Here is a 20,740-nt window from a genome sequence, read left to right on the forward strand (position 1 = left end):
ATCAAAACAAAACCCTGCAAAAAGGGACCCACAGGGTGTGGTGTGGCGAGGCAATCGTATTCCCCACTCCATTCCTTGGCTGCCTCTGGTGTGTGAGTGTGTGTGTGTGTGTGTGTGTGTGTGTGTGTGTGAGGGGTGTAATACTGGAAGCCCCTCGGCATTTGCACGAGAAAGCTGCCCGCCCACCACACACAAACATATCCAACACTCTCTCTCTCTCTCTCTCTCTCTCCCTCTCTCTCTCTCTCTCCCTCTCTCTCCCTCTCTCTCTTTCCCACTACCACCACAACCCGAAACCAAGACAGCAGCGTAAACACAACTCTGAAAATAACTCTTAAAATAGCCTTGTTTTTGACTGACAGAACTTCACCCCAATGCACGTACGCACCCCATGGTGCATGCTCTCTCCCTCTATAACCCCCCCCCCCCCCCCCCCCCCCAAATCCAGGCAATGTCAGACATTCGGGCCAAAGGTTGGGTATTGGGTCACTATGCTGCACCGTGGTGTTTGTCTTCTCATGTTACTGTTTTAGATGGCTGTTCATTTGGCATCCCTAATACCTTGTCATGCTTAATCAGAGGACTATGGGAAGCATTTGGAAAACAATTGGTGTGTTGTGGATAAGAAACAAGCAATAAAAAAGCAGAGATGGAATATGCCTGTGTCATTCACTTTAATTGTATTTGAAGTATTCAATTTCTTGTTTGTTTGTTTGTTTTCAAATAGTGTGTGTGTGTGTGGGGGGGGGGGGGGGGTAAACTACTCTTTCACTTATTGAGGCCCTGTATCTCCTACTTAATTTTGATTACAAATCTGTTTTGTGTAATTTACATTAATTGACTGACGTTAATGAAGGCCAGTACAATTTGCCAACAAATATCAATTACCAGGAGGCCTAATAATCAGAGTAACAAATGTTTATTAAGGGGACTCATTAGTTCAGTAAATTGTCATGTAGGAGGTGTAATGATCTTCATCTGCATGGTGAAAGTCCTCTGTCGGAGAGAATCAAAACACTTATGGAGCTCAGCTGATAGATTTAAATTCTTATCAAGGTTGATTCCAGTAGCTGGTGTTTTTCTGGCCTGGTGACAGGTGACAAATGGCATTTCATCTCCTGATTGCACAAATGCGTGTATATTCATAATTGATCATAAATTCAATTCAGTGTTGGGTCACCCCATGAGATGATGGCGAGCTGCCTTTCATTGGGGCCCTCTGTTGACCAAAAACGGGGTGTGTCACTGTGATTTATTACTGCATAACCCTGAAATGTTTATTGCGATAATGCCTTGTAAAAACATTCAATGTCATCAATATGCAATGTGGACTGTAAAGTGAAATGTGTCCAACAACCATTTCAGATAGTGTAGTAAAGCCATGTTGTAGCCTCAGGCTAGTATTGGGGAATGAGTACTAGTACTGAATGATTCCCTAGCACTCAGGGCCAGGTAGACGCAGGCATTGTTTTAAAGATGGCAGCCTGTAATTGCTATCATACTTGGCAAGGGACAGCCTGGGGAAATTAGAAGCGGAATTAAGGTTTAAAAAAGCATCCGTTTCACCAGTATTTTTGTTGTGTTGCTTTTGCTGTTGTAGTCTGAATCACCATGACGACAGAGCCAGGTTCGGAGTTGGAGTCTAAACCTGAGGACGGTGCGGCACCTGCCCAGACAGCCCCACCCCCCCAGGACAGCCAACCGTGTGACCCCGAGGAGTTTCCCCCAGCCGCCGCCCACAGCACCCCCCTCAGGAAAGAGCAGGTAATGCGCTCACTCCTTTTTCCACTCATTCACTCACTCACTCACTCATTCACTAACTCAGTCATTTAGACCGTTATCTTCTTTATCTGTCACTCTCTTCATTCATTTGTTACTTCACTCACTGAGTCATTCAACACACATTCACTTTCTGCTGTCTCCCACAGGGGTACTGGAATCTCTTGTAAAAATGTGTTATTACCGTGATAAAACTATCACTGTGTTGAGAATGGCAACATCAGTTTGAACACACTGGCTCTGTGTACTGTGTATATCATACCTTCACATGTATGGCTTTCATAGTTCAGTGGCTCTCGGATAACTAGGCTTTTACAATTATTACAAAGGAGCTCCTCCACTGCTTCAGAAGATGCTGTTTTTAGATGATTCGTATGAACACAGAGTGCCATTTGTAGAGGATCGATCCCTCCATTCAATTTGTGCTCCGCTTTCCGTACGTATGGAGCCTGCGACAACCTGTGCAGAAATATATGTTCAGCCCAATCCAGATCCCTCTAGGGAGCTTTAAAAGCCAGAGCCACTGAACCATTTCTACAACTAACCCCCATCTCTCCTCCCTCTCTCTCTCCCTCCCTCTCTCTTTCTCTCTCTCTCTCTCTCTCTCTCTCTCTCTCTCTCTCTCCCTCTCTTTCTCCCTCCCTCTCTCTCTCCCTCCCTCTCTCTCTCTCCCTCCCTCTCTCTCTCTCTCTCTCTCTCTCTCCCTCTCTTTCTCCCTCCCTCTCTCTCTCTCTTCCCCTCCTGGAGACAGAACGGAGAGAGGGAGGTCGTCGGAGGAGGCGGCGGTGGTATCCCACAGGGGAAGGGCGATTACCAGCCGGGCGAGGAGGACCTCGCCTCTCACCGATCGTCCACCAGCAAGCTCTCAAGGTCCCCGGGGAAGGCGGCCAAGAGGCCCAAGAACATGCAGTGCAAGGTCACCCTCCTGGACGGCTCCGACTACACCTGTGTAGTGGAGGTGAGAGAGGGGGGGGGAGGGGAGGGAGGAAGAGGAGTGAGGGAGGAAGGACGAACGATCCCAGGGCTAACGGAGGAAGATAAGAGGAGAGAAGGAGAGAGTGAGTGAACCAGAAAGAGAGAGGGGGGAGGAAAGGAAGGTAGCGTGACAGCATGTACACAGGTGAGAGGGGGGGAGGGGAGTGGAGAGGAGGGAGGAGAGGAGGAAGGGAGGAAAAGGAAGAACGATCAAAGAGCCAAAGAAGAGAGATAAGAGGAGGGCAGGGGAGAAGGAGAGAGCGAGGGAGCCAGAAAGGGAGAGGAGGGTGACAGCATGTGATTTCACTTGGAATTACATACAGGCTAACTTGGAAGGACATCACATACGTTTTTGCTACATTCCATGTTTCAGTATACTTCTGAGGAAATGACAAGCTGATGTGATCTTGTATTTTATTCCTCAAGGGCAGTGGCGTTTTAGAACATCCCATTTTCTTCTGTTCCGTTGGTGTCATTTATCAGAATAGAGACAGATGAAGGAGCTGTGGCCCACAGAGCAGGGGAGATGTGAAGAGATAAATAAACAGTGACGCCCAAACAGCATACTGATGGGCTACTAATGGCGATGGGGTGTGATGGGTGGGAGAGAGCTGTTATGATGTGTGCAGAGCTGCCTCGACTCAGACTGAGTGGGCTTGTCAGTCTGGGTCTCTGATGGGATGCCATTATCCCACACTTTTGTCTCTGTCTCTCTCTTTCTCTCTCTCTCTCTTTCTCTCTCTCTGCTCCCTTCTGTTATATCCAATTATTCTTTTTTTTTTGGTCAACCATTCAGTGAATGAGGGGATGGCACAATGAGAAACACTTCAAAAAGAAACAAAAATTCCCTGTAATTGAGTTGAACAATACAAAAAGTCATTTGCTCTCTGTAGAATCTACCCTGCTGCTGGTTCACCATGGGCGCTGTGTTATCACGCTCGATGGGGAGGCTCTTCACAGGCTCTTCTGTAGCTGTGATATTGTTGATATGTTTGTCAGCAACACAAGCCTGATGCCCCTTCCATGGTTCAAATCCAGGTGGCATTGTTCTGAATGATTTCAGCACTTTAGCACAGAATAGATCATGCTACTGTCTTTCAGACTAGCATTCAACACTTAGCTCCTTTGCTTCAATTGTGCTAGTCTCAAAGAGGCATAAATAAGGCTGAAAATATTCAGCCTTTGTGATATTGTCTGACTGTTATATATAGCATTTCTGAATATTGCCAGGGTGTCAGTTTTTAGTAGTGTTTGCTGTGTGATGTTTGGAAATGCTTTTCGTTTCTGAGGAACATTTCCGCCCGCTTTGTGAACTTATGCGGCTGAGCTCATGTGCTAATGTTGTTTGTCATCAAATCTCTTTGTTAAGCAAAGCTTAGACGGCGCACTCTTTCATCTCTCTAGGAAACTCTGTTTGTCCTGTGTGTGTAGCCATCAGAATGACTCCCATCTCTGTGTTTCTTGTGTCCCGCTGTCTGCTCAGTTGCAATCAGAATGTAAGCGCTAGGCACTGCCATGTTCTTTCTCTCTGAGATGAAAAAATATCTTTATTTTCTTGATTAATCCATGATTGTTGGACATCCAATCTCTCTTTTTTTTTTTATTCTTTCATCCCCCCAAAAAAGCAACGCAGAAGTCCCTGGAAAGGGACGTGAAGCCCTCCCGCCTAGCCTGTCACTTTGTTTTAGACTCAGAATCCATCCATCATGCCGTATAAATCCACCCAGCCAGCCGGTCATATTTACTGTCCGGGGCTGTCTGAGCAGGACAATGCTGAGTTCAAAATCACATCAGCCAAGAACTGGAAACCAATCTACTTAGTGCTGCTGGGCCGGCTAACCCTGGATTTGGCCAGATTAGTGTTTACATCTAATGGAGAGACGATAAAGCTGCGGGAGGGTGTCTAGGGATGTGGTGTGTACAGGTGTGTGTGTGTGTGTGTGTGTGTGTGTGTGTGTTTGACTGGACAGGCATCTCTGGTATGTCTGCAAAAATATGAGAGGGTCTGACTGGCATTGACCTTTGGATGTGTGTGTGTGCGCGTGTGCGCGCATATAGACCTGTCTATCCATGCCAGAATGATCATGCTTTGTATCACTGGAGTTGTCGAGGTTGCAGTGGGTGAGAATTGAGAGTGTGAATGTGTGTGTGTGTGTTCCTATCTTTGGTGTGCTACAGTGATTATTGAGCTGCCTGTCCTAGCTATCGGGCATTGTTGAGATGTTGGCATAGGTTCCAGTGATAGTAATGTTGATGGAATATGTGTGTGTGTGTGTGTGTGTGTGTGTGTGTGTGTGTGTGTATTTGCAGATACATTTTCACACGTATGAGTGTGTGTGTGGTTGTGTGGATAGTGTTATGTGTATAGGTTTGTATGTGTGAGTGGAAATGACTGTGTGTGTATTGAAAGTAATTGTAGTGAATAATTACTTAATATTGATCTTAGACTGGCGAACTTCAGGAAAACTCAGGAATCAGGTTTATTCTGTTACAAGCTGAGAGGGTACAAAAAAGGTCTACGGTCTATGTAGGCCTATCCCAGGCCTGAAAGGCCTAGGTTGGCCTGTAGCCAACTCCTCTCTTCCGCTCTACATCCTTAGTCTGACAATCCAAAATCTGATCTGACAAACATTAAAGTTTAGTTACTTTTAAATGTTTTAAACAAAGAACAAAATGGCGCCAAGAACAATCCCACTTGGTTGGCTCTTCACTTGGTATCAGACACACCTACTCACACCCACTTCACACCTATATGACTAGCATGAGGAGAGATATCTTATATATCAGAAATATCACTTATAGAATGTTCCAAACATTCTCACAATCGCATCATTACAATCCTTGTAATGAGACTATCAAAATGATACCAGACATGAATACATTTACATTTCATGATACATGGATACATTATATCAAGGAAGCATCCTTTGTCTTGTGTAAGTGATAGGCCTTAAACCAGCACATTAGCATTCCATTGGGGGAGGGGATGGGGTCTTTGTTTAAAACCATGAAGGGTTACATGGCTAACTAAAAGTAGTCTTGAAGTTAAATTATTATCCATTTTAACCATACATTTTATTGCTATCAGTATACTAGTGTGTGTGTGTGTGTGTGTGTGCCTTATGCGTCCGTGGCTTGTGACACGTCTGTCACAGGGTGGCCGAGTTGCAGTACGTCCACGTGGTCCTGCTCATCACCACGGCGGTGACCCAAAGGTCAGCATCCGGATCCCAATTAGCCAGCGAGCCCACACCAAACACACAAACGGCCATAATGGCCGCAACCCAGCTGGGAATGGTTACAGTCAGAGTCATGGGGGTTTCAGCAGAGAGGCCCGTTAGATGTTTGGTAATGACTATGTTCAGAGATCAGACAGATTGCTTTTGTTTTGGATAATCTGCAGCATTAGAAATGTCCAGATCTCCTTCTGTTTTGCCTGGTCAGAGATGGGTGGACGGAGTGTTGGAGGGACAGAAGTGAGACTTCTCTTCTCCTCAGTGGCCATCTTTTGTTTTCTAGGGCTTTGCGCAGCATTGGCTGTGTTTTTAGATTATGTGAGTTTTTATTCCTGAGGTGTAAGCTTCGAGGTGTCTTCAGATGCCACTGTCGTTGCAGGGTTTCAGAGGCGATGCAAAATGTCTAATGGAGACTGTTAAAATTAGCCTTTTAATTAGGTTAGGTGGCTCAGGCTGTTTTTTACCACTAGCCCAAGGCAGTGTTATATTGTGATATGATATATTATTACCCTGGGTGCGTGCCACAGTAATCGTAAGATGGCATTTTTATCCCTTGCTTTGAGAAGCCTCTGCAGCTCCAGGCCGAGTTACGGGCAAGAGTATTACTCCGTCAGAGGAGAGGATGAGGCTTTAAACTACACTAACAAAGTGGAGCAAAGCTTCCTACTGTTCAGGATGTTGATTTTCTTTCTCCAGGAGACAGGAATGTGGCCTGAAAGTCATCCCTTCTTAGCACTTCACCTCTCACACTGGCCTTGCACACATTCCTCTCTCACCCATGTAGACTCAGGACAGCACCAGTGTTGTTTTTGGATGGCCAAATAGCAAAAAGCCATACACATTTTTTCCATGTTTTAACGGCTTGGCTTACAGTGCACATAACACAGTATGAAAGAGAGAGTCGAGCAGAGCAGAGCAAACTCAGAGTTTGATGGCGGCGACGCGTTCAGGCTGTACTTCACAAGGGTCGGCCGTATAGAGGCCTCTGTGCGTTGCAGAGTATTACAGAATATTGAAATGGTCCCATAGGCCCCCATTACCACTGGCGGGTGGGTGAATTATCGCCCCAATGCTGTTGAACCTCAGACAACCCTACTACTGTGCTGACGGTCCTTTGTGAGTTCTTGACCCGGTCACCGGCTTTTCATATCTCCACACAAAAATATCTTATATATCTGTTATATAACATTTGGTCACTGTTACATTGCAATATACTGTGTATGGAAATGTCATTTTGATATTGTTCACCACTACGTATAATAATAATGCAGTAAAATGCATACAGGTGGATATGTATGGTATATGGGCAGTGTTTTAGATCTTTAGTTAATATGCAGTGTGCTGTCTGATAAGGCTGAGAATATACTTGTGCAAATTAAATGGTGTTGTGTGGGAATAGAGAGAGAGAGCAGGTACTGAGTGGCTCTCATTTGGTTAGAATGATGACCGATGAGTGCAACCCCACCCCATTCATCTACCCACTCCATCTCCTCCTCCACACACACACACACACACACACACACACACACACACACACACACAACCTCTCTCTCTCACACACACATATACACACACACACACACACACACACACACACACACACATACCCTCTCACTCTCTCTCACACATATACACTCACACACACACACACACACACACACACACACACACAACCTCTCTCTCTCACACACACGCACACACACACATTTTCTCTCTCTTCCCTTCTACTTACGCACACACACACACACAAACAAATATACACTTCCTCTCTCAAGCCACCTGATGTCTGTCACCCAGACACACACACACTCACACACACTCTCTCTCTCACACACACACACACACACACACACACACACACACACACACACACACACACACACACACACACACACACACACACACACACATCTCCTCCCCCAAGCTGCCTGATGTGTGTCAGCCTGCAGTGAGTAGTGTGTCCCAGGGGAGAGAGCCAAGCCTCCTCTGTGGCGGTGATAGCTTCCTCCAGCCTGGTGACGCCCCATAACTCTCCACTCCCTCCACACACACACACACACACACACACACACACACACACACACACTCCCTCTCTTGGGCTGTGGAGCCAGAGACCCCCACTCTTGTCTGCTGCTGATGAGCTGTTCACAGTAGATGGGTTTTTCCATCCAACTTCACATAATTTAAGTGCATTCATGGTAATTTGACTGTGAAAATGTGAGTCAGTGAGCGTTTCCACACAGTGTGTTACGCAAATTAAAAATGGACACGCTCCTAATCATGTGAAGAGTTTGTAGCGAATGGGTGTAGGATCAAAGTGTAAGGTTGTTAGTGGAACTCAGGATTTCCTATTGGAATCGTCTAAATTGGCTTTAGAAAGTTGGAGGGGAACCCAGCTATTGGCATCCCACTGCACGCAATAGGGTGTGCGCTCAGTTGAAAGTCCAACCACTGGAAGGAACTTAAAAATGTCTAAACATTGTCCATTCTGGGTGGAACTGATGAGATTGAATAGTTTACTGAGCATGCTGTGGCTCCAGACAAAGCACTTACTGTACAGTAGACCCAATGGCAACCAGTTTTGGCTTCATTTCTGCACCATGTAAAGTGCATGATGCCATACATGATGCTGCCCATGTGTGTTCATACATCATAGATGGTGGCGTTGGAGCTTGGTGCCTTGTGCCATTCTGGAGGCTTGGGCTGGGCTGGGCAGGGCTGGCATGGGTTTTGTTGGATTGGTCTGTGTGAACTGGCTGTTCCCGGCACCCCGCATAATAAATGGGCAGCGGTCAGAGGAGGGGATATACTGATGGGTTTTAATCTTCTTAGCGAGACACTTTGATAAGATGAAAGTTCAGAAGGCAGACTTAAATGCCAAATGGCTTTGGTCCTGGCCCTCTCTTAACTCCAATATTCAGCCCTCTCTGTGCTTTTACTCTCCAGTGTTCTTCTTGCACCGTCTCTGCTCTCCACTTGGTTGAATTAGGAATGAAAACTTGAAATTATTTTCAAGAATTTACTTTATAATATACTGTATCTTGGATCTTAATTTTGTTTTTCTTTGTTTGTTTTTTTGTTTGTTTTTCTTTTTTTTTGTATTTTCTTCATTTCAGAAACGGGAGAAGGGGCAGGTACTATTTGACAAAGTATGTGAGCAGCTCAACCTTCTAGAAAGAGACTACTTTGGCATCACATTCCGTGACATTGAAAACCAAAAGGTGAGACACATTGACCATTTATTGGATTCAGGAATTTTTCACTTTTCTTCAAAACGCAACTCATAAAGAGTTTGGTGTCCTTCACACAACTTCTAAAGAGTTTGGTGTCCTTCACAGAACTGGCTGGACCCCTCCAAAGACATGAAGAAACAGATTCGAGGTGAATGTTCAACCGAACAAAAGCATTTTCATACATTTTATTGTACTAAAGCTATAGAAATGTGTGTTTTTTTCCAGTGTTCTCAATTTGTCCTTTCCTCTCAGCATATCTTCCATGTAACCCTGCTCAAAGCCCTTATTCATTCGGACCCAACACACAATAGAATCGGGCTGATTTGCTGTCTAATGTCTTTCATTAGTTTGGCTCACCGAATTACACTAGAAGACATAACTATCAGTGTTCCGGTCCGATCATATTTCATTTCTGGCACGTGAATTAGTTGTCGTCTCTCTTACTAGTGTGAATAGTTTGAACGTATAGTGTGAGCTACCATGTTGTGCACGACTGGGGGAAAAAAAACGTTGTCTGCCCAGCTTAAGGTATGTTCCACCAATTAAGAGTGCCCAGGATAATGTCAGTCAAGTATTTAGATCAAAGACACATTGTAGTCTTGCAGTATAGAGAGAGTTGTGGAAATAAGATGGAGAACCCCACGTGTGTCTTCACGTGATGGTGAGAAAAGGTCTGAGAACCCCTTTCTTTCTGTCTGCCACTCAGGAGTGCCCTGGAACTTCTCCTTTAATGTGAAGTTCTACCCGCCAGACCCCGCCCAGCTCTCAGAGGACATCACAAGGTCAGTTCAAAGCACACAGAGCTGCGCTAAAGTCCCTCGTAAGTCCTGGCGACTCTAGTCTGAGCGAGACAGACTCAGAGTCAAGGTCAGTTCAAAGCACTACTGCGCTAAAGTCCTGACGACTCGTCTGAGCCAGACAGACTCAAAGTCAAGTCTGGCCAGTGAGAGGACACTCTGTTAACTGCAGCTTTGTCCAGATTTCCAGCATTTAACCTCCATCTCTCCATCTGCCTGACCCTGCCCTGTTTCTCAGGATCTCTCTCTCTCCATCCCTACCTCCTCCATCCCTCTCTCTCTCTCTCTCTCTCTCTCCGTCCCTCTGTCAGTTCCCCTCTAATACTCTCTCCTCTCTCTGCCACCATCTTTCATAACTTCATAACTCTGTCCTACAGTCTCTATTTCTGTGCAGATATATTTATAATATCAAAACCAAGCCAAATATCAAACCATGGCACTCTCTTTTAAACAATCAGAAAGCCTTCATGCTAATGGAATGGTCATTTTGAACTTTTTAAAACTCTGACGCATTTCACCATCAAGCTTTCTAAGAGAGTGCCTTGGAGTTTTCTTTTGTCTTAATGTCTTAGATGTTTCCCATCCAAAGTGCACCTCAAAGAAACTCTTTTTGAGTCCAGGACGCGTTCCTATCCATTTTTTGTATATTCATAAAATGTTGACATATCAAAAATAATCTGTTTTATATTTCATATTGAATAAAGTAACATTTACCATGTCCTCTCTCTCTCTTCTGCAGGTACTATCTGTGTTTACAGCTGAGAGATGACGTGGTGTCTGGACGCTTGCCGTGCTCGTTTGCCACACACACTGTCCTCGGCTCCTACAGTGTCCAATCAGAGCTCGGTGACTTCGACCCAGACGAGTACGGCAGCGAGTACGTCAGCGAGTTCCGCTTTGCGCCAAACCAAACCAAGGAGATGGAGGAAAAAGTCATGGATCTCCACAAGAACTATAAGTATGTGGTTATACACAGGCCTTGGAGCTCGGTGAATGTTTTCTCTCGAGCTACTGAATGTGGTAATGAAACCGTCCATGTCTGTCTTCCTTAAGAGCCTATTAAGGGGCTAATCACCTCCAACCTCTGCGTCTGTTCTCCATCAGCTTATATTGCTGTTGACCACCCGTTCTGCCAATTCACAAAACATTACATTAATGGGCCTCAAACTTGAGGAGCCAACCCTAGCTGTATATCTGATCATCAGGCCAACTGTATCTGCTTTCTCATTTGGATGCCAGTGTGCACTCTCTCTCATCAAACCTTTTAACCAAACAAGATTTCATTTCTTATGTGGCCCGGTGGCTCCAACTGACTGGCTCCAGCTCCTAATGCTGGACGCCCCAGAGGAGATTGCTATGGATGACTTGCAATTTTTTATAGCGTTTAAGAATTCTGAACAAGGACCCCCCCACACACACACACAGACACACACACACACACACATACACACATATACTCTGCTTATTTGAACTTATCCGCTGTTGTTGTGTTTTTATTCATTTGGTTTTTTTTTTGAAGTATTTATCTGGCACCTTGTTTTTTTTTCTTTCACTATTTTGAGCCTTGCTCTATTTTATTGTAGGTGAACATTTCCCTTATTGAACTGGTAATCATTTTGAGGGTCTGTGTGTGATTTAATTCTTTTGGATAGCATTCTGGGCTGCCTTGTCAAGGAGGTGCTATATAAAATAAAGGTAGGCCTATTATTTATTTGTTTGTTTGTTTGTGCTTTCCTTCAGAGGAATGACGCCAGCTGAGGCTGAAATGCACTTCCTGGAGAATGTGAAAAAGCTCTCGATGTACGGAGTGGACCTTCATCATGCCAAGGTACGGGAGCATTTAAGATCTTCTGACGCATCCTAAATGAGGGGTTTCTTAAAGTTGTATTAATGTTTATTGTCTTTTTTATCAATCTTTAGTAGTCAAGCCTGCATGACAGTGTTGCGTGACCCCCTGTCTTTTGTTTCTTGAATTCTGAGCAGCCATATTGGTCTTTGGAAGGTGAAAGGCAGCTGGTCGCATAGGCACAATCACAGTAACACAATAGCAATATGGAGACCACAGACTAGAGATGTCAACGTTTTTAAAAAAGGAACAGACTATAGCTATGTAAAACTTTCCACCTTGTGGTGGCGACAAATCCAGAAGTGTTTTGCTTTAAATGTGACATGGCCCATTGACCAATGGCTAATTTATGTTTTGTGTTCAGTGTTTGTTTAATGTTTTGTTTGTTGTTTTTCTCTGAGTCGATTGCTTTCTGTTGTTGGTTGCAATGTCAGCTGTGTTGCACAGTAGATCACTGTCATTTAAGTGCCAAGAGGCATTTTAGATGTTGGCCCCCAATCGACTGTAATTATGTGTCACAGTCAAAGCGAGGCATTGGCCGAGGTCCATGACAGATTTATGCAGAAATGAAACAAACTGCAGTGGGCCAGAAGGATGAAGCATTGGTCGAGCCAAAACATTAATTAGTATCTGGACGTAAGGGCAGACTCTAGTGTGCTTTTAACTTTTATACAGTAAAGTCTTGCAAGGTGTTGTCTAGACATTGCAGACAGAGTTGTAGAATGTCCAGCAATTAATGAAGATTAGTATGGCCTCATCAAATTATTGTCAGCTGGCTTAAAATGTTTTTTTTATTGATGTTACAGTGTGTGCAGTTATTCAATTTGCACACTTGACATTTAAATTGTCCCAAATTATTCTGTCTTCCTATCAGTGTGACTTATTTCATTAATTGTGACTATGTAATAGGCCCATTAGATAGTTTTATTACTGTAGCCAGAGTTCATGTTAGTAATATACGGGTTGTAATAGGTATAACGTATCTTTCTGTAATGGTGCTTTGAGTTTTACACATTAATTACTAGGGCTTTAAGTTCAGTAAGTAACACAGGAAGTGGTTCTGGGTGTGTTCTGTATGTCCAAAGACTTTTCCACAATAGTCACTGTTCCGTGATTGGTTGGAAGACAGTGTCATGTGACAACACAGAGGACACAAAGCAGAGTTGTCTCCTTCAGTTCAGGTAGATCAGCCTATCTTCTGTTCTTTTTTCTTTTCTATTCCTTTTTTCCTTATTTGATTGACCCTAGTTGGTAGGAAGCCGCTTTGATTGCTTGTCGCCGGCTAAGGGGGAGGTAAGGCTGCATTTGTGTGTGTCCAAGTTTGTCCCGTCTGTGTCCTCTCTCTCTCTCTGTGTCTGACCGAGTCCTTGTGCATGACCATGCCCTGTAGCTAGAACCTCATCGCCCAGGCTACAGTTGGTTTCCCCCTCCTCAACCTCCTTGTCCTCCACGGTGGCGACCGACTGTAGTCTGTAGTCAGTGTAAATGTTATTGAGCACAGGGGCATAGTCTCTGGTCAGTTTAACCCCTTTGTATCTTAGAATCACCTTCCCAGTGTAATAAAGAAGCCCATTACCCGTACCATAGCAAGGTGTGTAGAGCCATCTCAACCCCATGTCTGCCTTGTGAAATGTCAACCCCATCAGTGAAAGACCCATCTCAGGAAATGATCTCATCCTCGCCCTGTGGAGTTGGTGTCATTGAGTAGATATTTTGTAGCATGCATTAGTATAAATTGCTCTGTTTATTCTGTTCCATGAAGTATGGAGGCCATGGCCTTATGAAGCTGCCAGCAAACACTCATCTTTCTACAACCCCAAATCAGAATAAGTTGGGACATTGTGTAAAATGTGAATAAAAACAGAATGTAATAATCTCAAATCTCGTAAACTCATATTTAGTTGCCAAAAGGACACAGACAACATATCAGATGTTGAAAATTACAAATTTGACTATTTCATGGAAAATATATGTGTGTATTTCCATGAAATAGTCAAAAGTTTCATTTGATATGTTGTCTATGTCCTTTTTGCTGCTAAATAGGTTAAATGGGTTTACAAGATTTGTATATCATCACATTCTGTTTTTATTTGCATTTTACACAACGTCCCGACTTTTTCTGATTTGGGGTTGTAAGTGCTTTGATATACCTGGTCAGCCGTTAACAAATGTAGGACATCAACATAGTTTGCTACTGCTGGACCTTATTGCCCAATATAGAATGGGCCGGAACAGCATGGAGCTCTTGGGAGCCCGAGACTGAAAGAAAGGAGCAAAAGAGCTTTGCAGACACAACAGAGTGGAGTGGTGAGAGTACCTTTGGAGTCCGCCAGCCCATTTTCCTCTGAAAACACAGTCTATTTTTTACCTGCCCAGGGAATCACCACACAGTCGTACAGAGGGATTGTACAAACAAAGTCACATTTAAACATATGTGCCATGCCATACTGTACCATTCACAGGTTTTTGACTTCTGAAAAAAATGCTTTAATGTGAGAATGCTTACAAGAATAATTGCAAGAACAACATAACAGCATCAATTAATCTACTGGTACACTTGGTGGTGCATAGTAGATTTAGACCGCTGTAGCCTTTAGTTTTTTAATCTGCCATGTGATCTGTTCCTTTGTTACCTTTACTAGAATGTCTTACTGGAATGCTTTTTTCAAAAGTGGTGTTAAAAACTTAATACATCTAATATATAATATATGATATAATAGAATAGATTTGCATAGTACTGTATTTATTATCATGTATTTCAAATGGAATATATTGTACTGTTTGTTAGCAACTTTAGTAAAGGAAGTAGATAGAAGCAGTGTATTCCCCCGACACATTTTTGTTTAAATTTGATTTTGAAAGAACAATCCCTTTACAAATGACAGTCAGGTTATATTTAGAGGAAAAATGACACAAACATCTTCATTTTCATTTTATTCAAAAATTGCCTTTCTGCCAGTTTTTCCAATTGTTTGTGCCTCTCCTGTACCTCTGTCAGTGAATTATGCATTTGGAACATCTCCCTTCTGTGGAGATTAATGAATGCCTAACATTTTCAAAAAAGAGCCATTCCACGATCTCAATGACCTTTGGGAATCAGAGTGGTGTGTGAGTGTGTGTGCCTGCATTTGATTACTGTGTGTGTGTGTGTGTGTGAGAGAGAGAGAGAGAGAGAGAGGGTGTGTGTGTGTGTATGTGTGTAAGAGAGAGAGAGAGACGGTGTGTGTGTGTGAGTGAGAGAGAGAGAGAGAGTGTGTGTGTGTGTGTGTGTGTGTGTGTGAGAGAGAGAGTGTGTGTGTGCGTGTGTGTGTGTGTGTGTGTGTGCATGCACTTCCCTAATGCACATATGACCGGTCCCCTGGTGTCTCTCCCCAGGATTCGGAGGGGGTGGAGATCATGTTGGGCGTGTGCTCATCCGGTCTCCTCATCTACCGCGACAGACTGCGCATCAACCGCTTCGCCTGGCCCAAGATCCTCAAGATCTCCTACAAGAGGAACAACTTCTACATCAAGATCAGGCCTGGGGAGGTGAGACGCATTAGGGAATACCCCAAAACTGACCTCTGACGACCTCAGGCCCGAGCTAAACCAGGTCCGCAAGTGAAGTGCTCTGTTCGCAGAGCGTAAAAATAGTTTTAGAAGACTGCTCTCATTTGATTCGAACGCACACGCTGCTATTACGTCTGGTGTAGCCAGTTCTATTGATTATAGTGGAAGCTAATTGTTGCAGAACACTTCAGTTACGTGGCCGATGTAGCCTCCCTGTCAGACTGACTGCCCTGTAAAATCTTTGTTGACGATGAATTCTGCTTTGATCAATTGTACGTGTTTTGTCTTGGTGTGTTGTGAATAGTTTGAGCAGTTTGAAAGTACAATCGGCTTTAAGCTACCAAACCATCGAGCAGCCAAGAGACTGTGGAAGGTGTGTGTGGAGCATCACACATTTTTCAGGTGAGACTTTGAAAAAAATGTGGCATATCTGTCATTATAATAATGCAGTTCCAAAGTACCAGTTTTCTGTGAAATTATTTGAACTGATTTGCAAACTTAATGTAACTTAGTATACTGGTAGTTGCTTATGTATGATATGTTGGGCTTTTATAGGCTGGTATCGCCAGAAACACCGCCAAAAAAGTTCCTGACGTTGGGTTCTAAGTTCCGCTACAGTGGTAGAACCCAAGCCCAGACCAGGAGAGCCAGCTCCCAGATAGTCCGCCCTGCGCCCTTCTTTGAGCGCTCCACCAGCAAGCGCTACAGAATGTCTCGCAGCCTGGACGGAGGTAGGAGCCACTCTCAAAACATTCCCACACTTCTCCAGTTCACGTTTACAGCTGTTAGTATACAGTGTGTTAGTGTGGTTTTAACTCAGAAGGAAGACGAGGGCTCAAGTCTCAGTAGTTAGCAATAGTTGTAAGTCGTTACTCAGATGCCAGTAGTTGCCTCCAGTGTATTGGAACATTTCGGGGGGGAAATTGAAAAATTGACCCAATGACCTCTCTCGTTGTTGAAGGGCACTGTTCCTTGAATAACTTTCTTTTTTTGACAGCTTTTGAATGCTGTTGTGAGATTGAAGTCCTTGAAGAGAAAACTGAAATAGCCCTGTCACCCATGTGCATCACCCCATTGTTTGTTATACTGTTGCAAGCTGTTGCCTATAAACATACTTTGCACTTTTATACACATCTTTCAAGCTCTGTGAGCGATTCGCCCGCCGAGGTCATGACAGCATAAAAATCTCTCATAAAAGGTTTTGGCTGCGGGACTTGATGAAGCCATATTTGCCTGCTTTCTGCTGTCAATCTTATTAGGCTCGTGGGCGCTAAAGTGCATTAGGAAAGAGCCCTTCCTCCCTCCCTCCCTCCTCCCTCCCTTGCTCTGTCCCTTTTGTCTTTCCTCCTCTCTATCCCTCTTTCTCTCCTTCTCTCTCCCTCTTTCTCTGCCCCCGCTTCTCTATCCCTCTCTCTCTTTCCTTCTCTCTCTCCCTTTCACCCCCCCTCTTTCCTTCTCTCCTTCTCTCTCTCTCTCTCTCTCTCTCGGCTTAGCTGAGTGTATACGGTGCTTCTTTGTCAGCGTCGGCACATGCAACACTCACTCGGTCACACGGTCTCTCCAGTGTTTTTTGTTGTTGTCGTTTTTATCCACGTCACTCCCGTTGCCTTCCTCATCCCCGGCTGAGCTGGGAGTCTTGCCATGGCGCTTTATCTTCCACTCCCAGACCACTGCTAATGTCCTCACACTCACAGCCAGCTTAGCCACCAGCACGCTGTCAATGGCTTGTCGTGACTAGGCCAGGATGGGTTTTTCTTTTTTATAAGAGCATTTCTTTTCTTTGTTTCTCGTTTTTTGTTTGTTTCTTTGTATTTCATCATGCCTTGTAAAGGAGGATGCGGAGCCATTTGGCGCAAGGATTTACAGCTTACTAGTGTTATTCTTATTTTCGCCCCAGTGGGTAATCTTTGCACTAGGACGCACATCTGTGCCTTGGCAGTCCTTCTTTGAACGATTAATTGAGGAATTTTATACTCTTTGTTTTTACTGGGTCCCCATGAAGGCGATAGAATATTCAGGTATTTTGGGCAGATTACCAGCACTGGCCGTCACCCACGACTTACACCAGATGAGGATGATGATAATGCTGTTTCCTGGCCTATGTCTTGTTTCTTCCCTCCATGTGTGTGTGATGGGATCTGACGCCATGCTCTCTGTGCATGTGTGATGATAAAATAGCAGCCCACCTTCAATGATTGATCTGCCATCATTAGCACTAGTTTGAGGTGCAGGACAGTCACCATGTTGGCCTCATGCCTTCAGTTGTTTAGCTTCATTTGTGATGTCCACCCACGCGTCCAGCCAACGTTCTGCTTACTGCACAGAGTCTGTGTTTGTCTCTGTGTTTGTCTCTAGATAGCTGACTAAGTCAAAGTGAAAATCACCATACTCTAAACGTTTTATTTTCTTGTCTAGCAAACAAACACTCATTTATAAATGTGTGCCATTGATAATGAATGATTATAGCCCCATTACTGTAAGAAGCTGTGTGTGAAATTGTAAAAAGTATAGCGTGTGCAGTGCATTCTGTGTTCCTGTACTCAAGGCTACTCTAATGGCCGATCCTCCCTCTCTGTGCATGTTCACAGTTGGCAGTGTGTTTCTGTCTGATCTTTACCAGAGCGCTTAACTTCTATCGATCTCCTCAGCTCCTCAGAGTACACCCAAACACACAGCGCCTGTAGTCCCGGGACTTAAGCCACCTGCCACTATAAACGGCACTAAACCAACAGGTAGATGCACGCAGTGCTATAGGGCTGTGCAAGCAACCACACACACACATACGTGTGTGTGTGTGTGTGTGTGTGTGTGTGTGTGTCTGTGTGTGTGTGTCTGTGTTGGAAAGCATAAGGGCTGTAGTCTCAGCTGCTTAAACCATCTTATCTTTTCTTTTCTCTTCTCGTCCACTTCTCTCTTTCTTTGCTCATGTGCTTTTCGTTCGTTTGGTTCTCCATCAGAGTGTTGTTGATTTCCTTGTTCGTCATGCATAGTGAGCCTCCTGATGGCGGTCCGTCTCCACTGGCTGTTCTGCATGACTTTTGTGAAACGGATTGCGCTGCAAGCCTAGCATGCGGAGCACTCGGCCGCTGGTACTTTTCCGTGCTCGGCTCCGGAGGTTGGATTTCATTTTTGCACATGCTGTCGGCTAGCGGGTGTGAAACCCAAGCACCCCCACCAACCACTCAACCCCCCCCCCCCCACACACACACACACACACCCTCTGCGTGGCCTAGATCCATAAAGCAATCATGTCCTTTGTATGCCGGTCCAATAAATGGATTGGACCGGGGGGGCTTTTTTGCCTTTTGGGTCGAAGGAATTAAATGTAAAGTAAAGCTTTCCTGTAAATTGAGGTCCTCGGGGGGGAGAAATAAAATACTACAGCCCAGTTCTTCTGGGTCATGTCCTCATGCAGTTTGTCACTTCACTTGACGGACAGGGCTGCCGAAGTCATTCATCCTCTAACCTTCAAGAGAGTAATTTCATGCAAGAGCACTATATACTTAAACCTGGTCTGAGCAAGGTGCTCTCTATACAGGAGGTGTTGGTAACCTTTTGGTGATTTTATTAATAAGTTTTCTGCACCACTGGTTTGAAACTTTTCAGGGGCTACTTTTAATTTGATTTCCTGTGGATCTTTCAAATGCTCTCTGAGCCTGTATTTGACATGAATACTGAATGAATATGAGGGCACTGAATAAAAAAAAAATACTTGAGGACCTGCTTCAACTAAGGAGCATAATTTGAATAAATCTTTTTACTGGAAATAATGTCAGCAGCATTATTAAATTATGGGTGAAATATCTTTCATGTCTATTAATCTGGATCTGTTTTGCTTCAGATTAATTGCTTGTGTAAATGCAAAAAGAATCCATGAAGATATTTATGCTACGCTTTTAAAATGCCTATAGCATTTAAGGCACTTGGCAGACTTTTCCTATTTTGACTGTGCAATGATTTTGATGATTTTACTTGTTTTTTGACGGCTAACACATGGAGGCAAGGCTGTGCTATTTCTGTGTCTCTCGGTGTGTTAATGGACCCTTGCTTTGATGCTGTTGCCTGAATCCCCTGTGGGTTCGCTGATGAATGTGGGAACATTGTGCTAATAAAGATTGCAGCACAGTAGCGTCAGTTGCCTGACATCTACTGCAATCTTGGAGCAATGAAGGAAAACTTCACCGTAATGAAAGAACATCTCTGTCTGTGTGTGTGTGTCTGCGTGTCTGTATTTGTGTGTGCTTATGTGTGTATCTTTGTATGTATGTGTGTATGTGTCTGTGTGTGTGTGTGTGTGTGTGTGTGTGTGTATGTGTATGTGTATGTGTCTGTGCGTGTGTGTGTGTGTGTGCGTGCAGAGATGGGCACGGCTTTGTACGGGACTGCAAAGGGCTTCGCTGTGAGTGACCTCATCACCACTGTGACGCCAGAGAAGAAGGCCGAGGAGAGGAGCGCGGAGGAGGCGGCCGCAGCAGCAGCAGCAGCAGCCTCCGTCCCGTCCCCGCTCACCCCCATCGCCGTCCCAATCCACGCCAGCGTGGGAGTGGTGGAGGTCCTGGAGGAAGAGGACGAGTCGACAAGGGCCACGGAGCTCTCTCTGCCCAGCCCGCCAACACCCGTGCGCCAGGACACTAAGGTACGCACACCGCACCAGCCTCGGACACGTCTCTCCAAACTCCTCATCGAGCAGGTGGCTTTGCCCAAAACTTTCCACCAATCAACGAGCGGACCTTGGCGAGATATAACTGTCTCCATTGCCTACGTCAGAGACAGGCCCGATAACCTCTTTTCTGGGTAGCTGAAGCACTGGAGCAGAACACAGGCTTTTGTGTGCTTTAAAAGGCAACCTAGTGGCCTCTGCTCCCGTACGCCTGCTGCCTGCTTATCCAGGTGTGTGAGTGCAAGCCACTTATCAGAGCACACAGGTGTGTGTCCAGATGCATCTCCACAGCAGGCTCAGTCAGTGCTGAGGATGGAGCCCTAGAAAGGATTTATTTGTTTCACATTTTAGCGAGGCGGTGCTGTGATTCAGTCTCAGTTTTGCTGTATCAAAAAAAGCATCGTCTCTTCAGTGTGGAGTGTTGATGAGGATCAGGGTGACATTTCTTACAGGAACTTTCACAATTCCTTTATTTAGTCAGCAGCAGATAATTTAATCAATTCAAAAGAACTCTTCCATTCTGCATACCGGTATGTTTCATTTAAAACAAAATAAATAGACAGAAAGGTGAAAATCATGTATTCCTTGCCAGTCTGTTGAGCTCTTGTTATCTTAACCCTGTAACCTTCTAACGTTCACGCAGAGTCTTTTTAGAGTCTATTTTA

At 44.6% G+C, this 20,740-nt stretch overlaps 1 protein-coding gene across 1 annotated transcript in view; it reads left to right on the top strand.

Annotated features, from left to right (window-relative positions):
• The first annotated feature begins 1,601 nt into the window (after window positions 1-1,601).
• epb41l3a (erythrocyte membrane protein band 4.1-like 3a) overlaps window positions 1,602-20,740 on the top strand; it is a 31,395-nt gene continuing 12,256 nt past the window's right edge. Inside the window, exons 1-11 of the mRNA XM_076291022.1 lie at window positions 1,602-1,764; window positions 2,531-2,737; window positions 9,107-9,211; window positions 9,329-9,371; window positions 9,930-10,005; window positions 10,760-10,978; window positions 11,761-11,848; window positions 15,242-15,394; window positions 15,720-15,817; window positions 15,971-16,146; window positions 19,774-20,051. Of these exons, the coding sequence (XP_076147137.1) occupies window positions 1,612-1,764; window positions 2,531-2,737; window positions 9,107-9,211; window positions 9,329-9,371; window positions 9,930-10,005; window positions 10,760-10,978; window positions 11,761-11,848; window positions 15,242-15,394; window positions 15,720-15,817; window positions 15,971-16,146; window positions 19,774-20,051 (1,596 nt within the window). The 5' untranslated portion in view covers window positions 1,602-1,611. The remainder of the gene's footprint in view (window positions 1,765-2,530; window positions 2,738-9,106; window positions 9,212-9,328; window positions 9,372-9,929; window positions 10,006-10,759; window positions 10,979-11,760; window positions 11,849-15,241; window positions 15,395-15,719; window positions 15,818-15,970; window positions 16,147-19,773; window positions 20,052-20,740) is intronic.

The sequence above is a fragment of the Alosa pseudoharengus genome, unplaced genomic scaffold, assembly GCF_046254945.1.
Source record: "Alosa pseudoharengus isolate Yale_2024_CS ecotype anadromous, Long Island Sound unplaced genomic scaffold, YU_APseudo_1.1 YU_APseudo_1.1_scf_18, whole genome shotgun sequence".
Taxonomy (NCBI): domain Eukaryota; kingdom Metazoa; phylum Chordata; class Actinopteri; order Clupeiformes; family Clupeidae; genus Alosa; species Alosa pseudoharengus.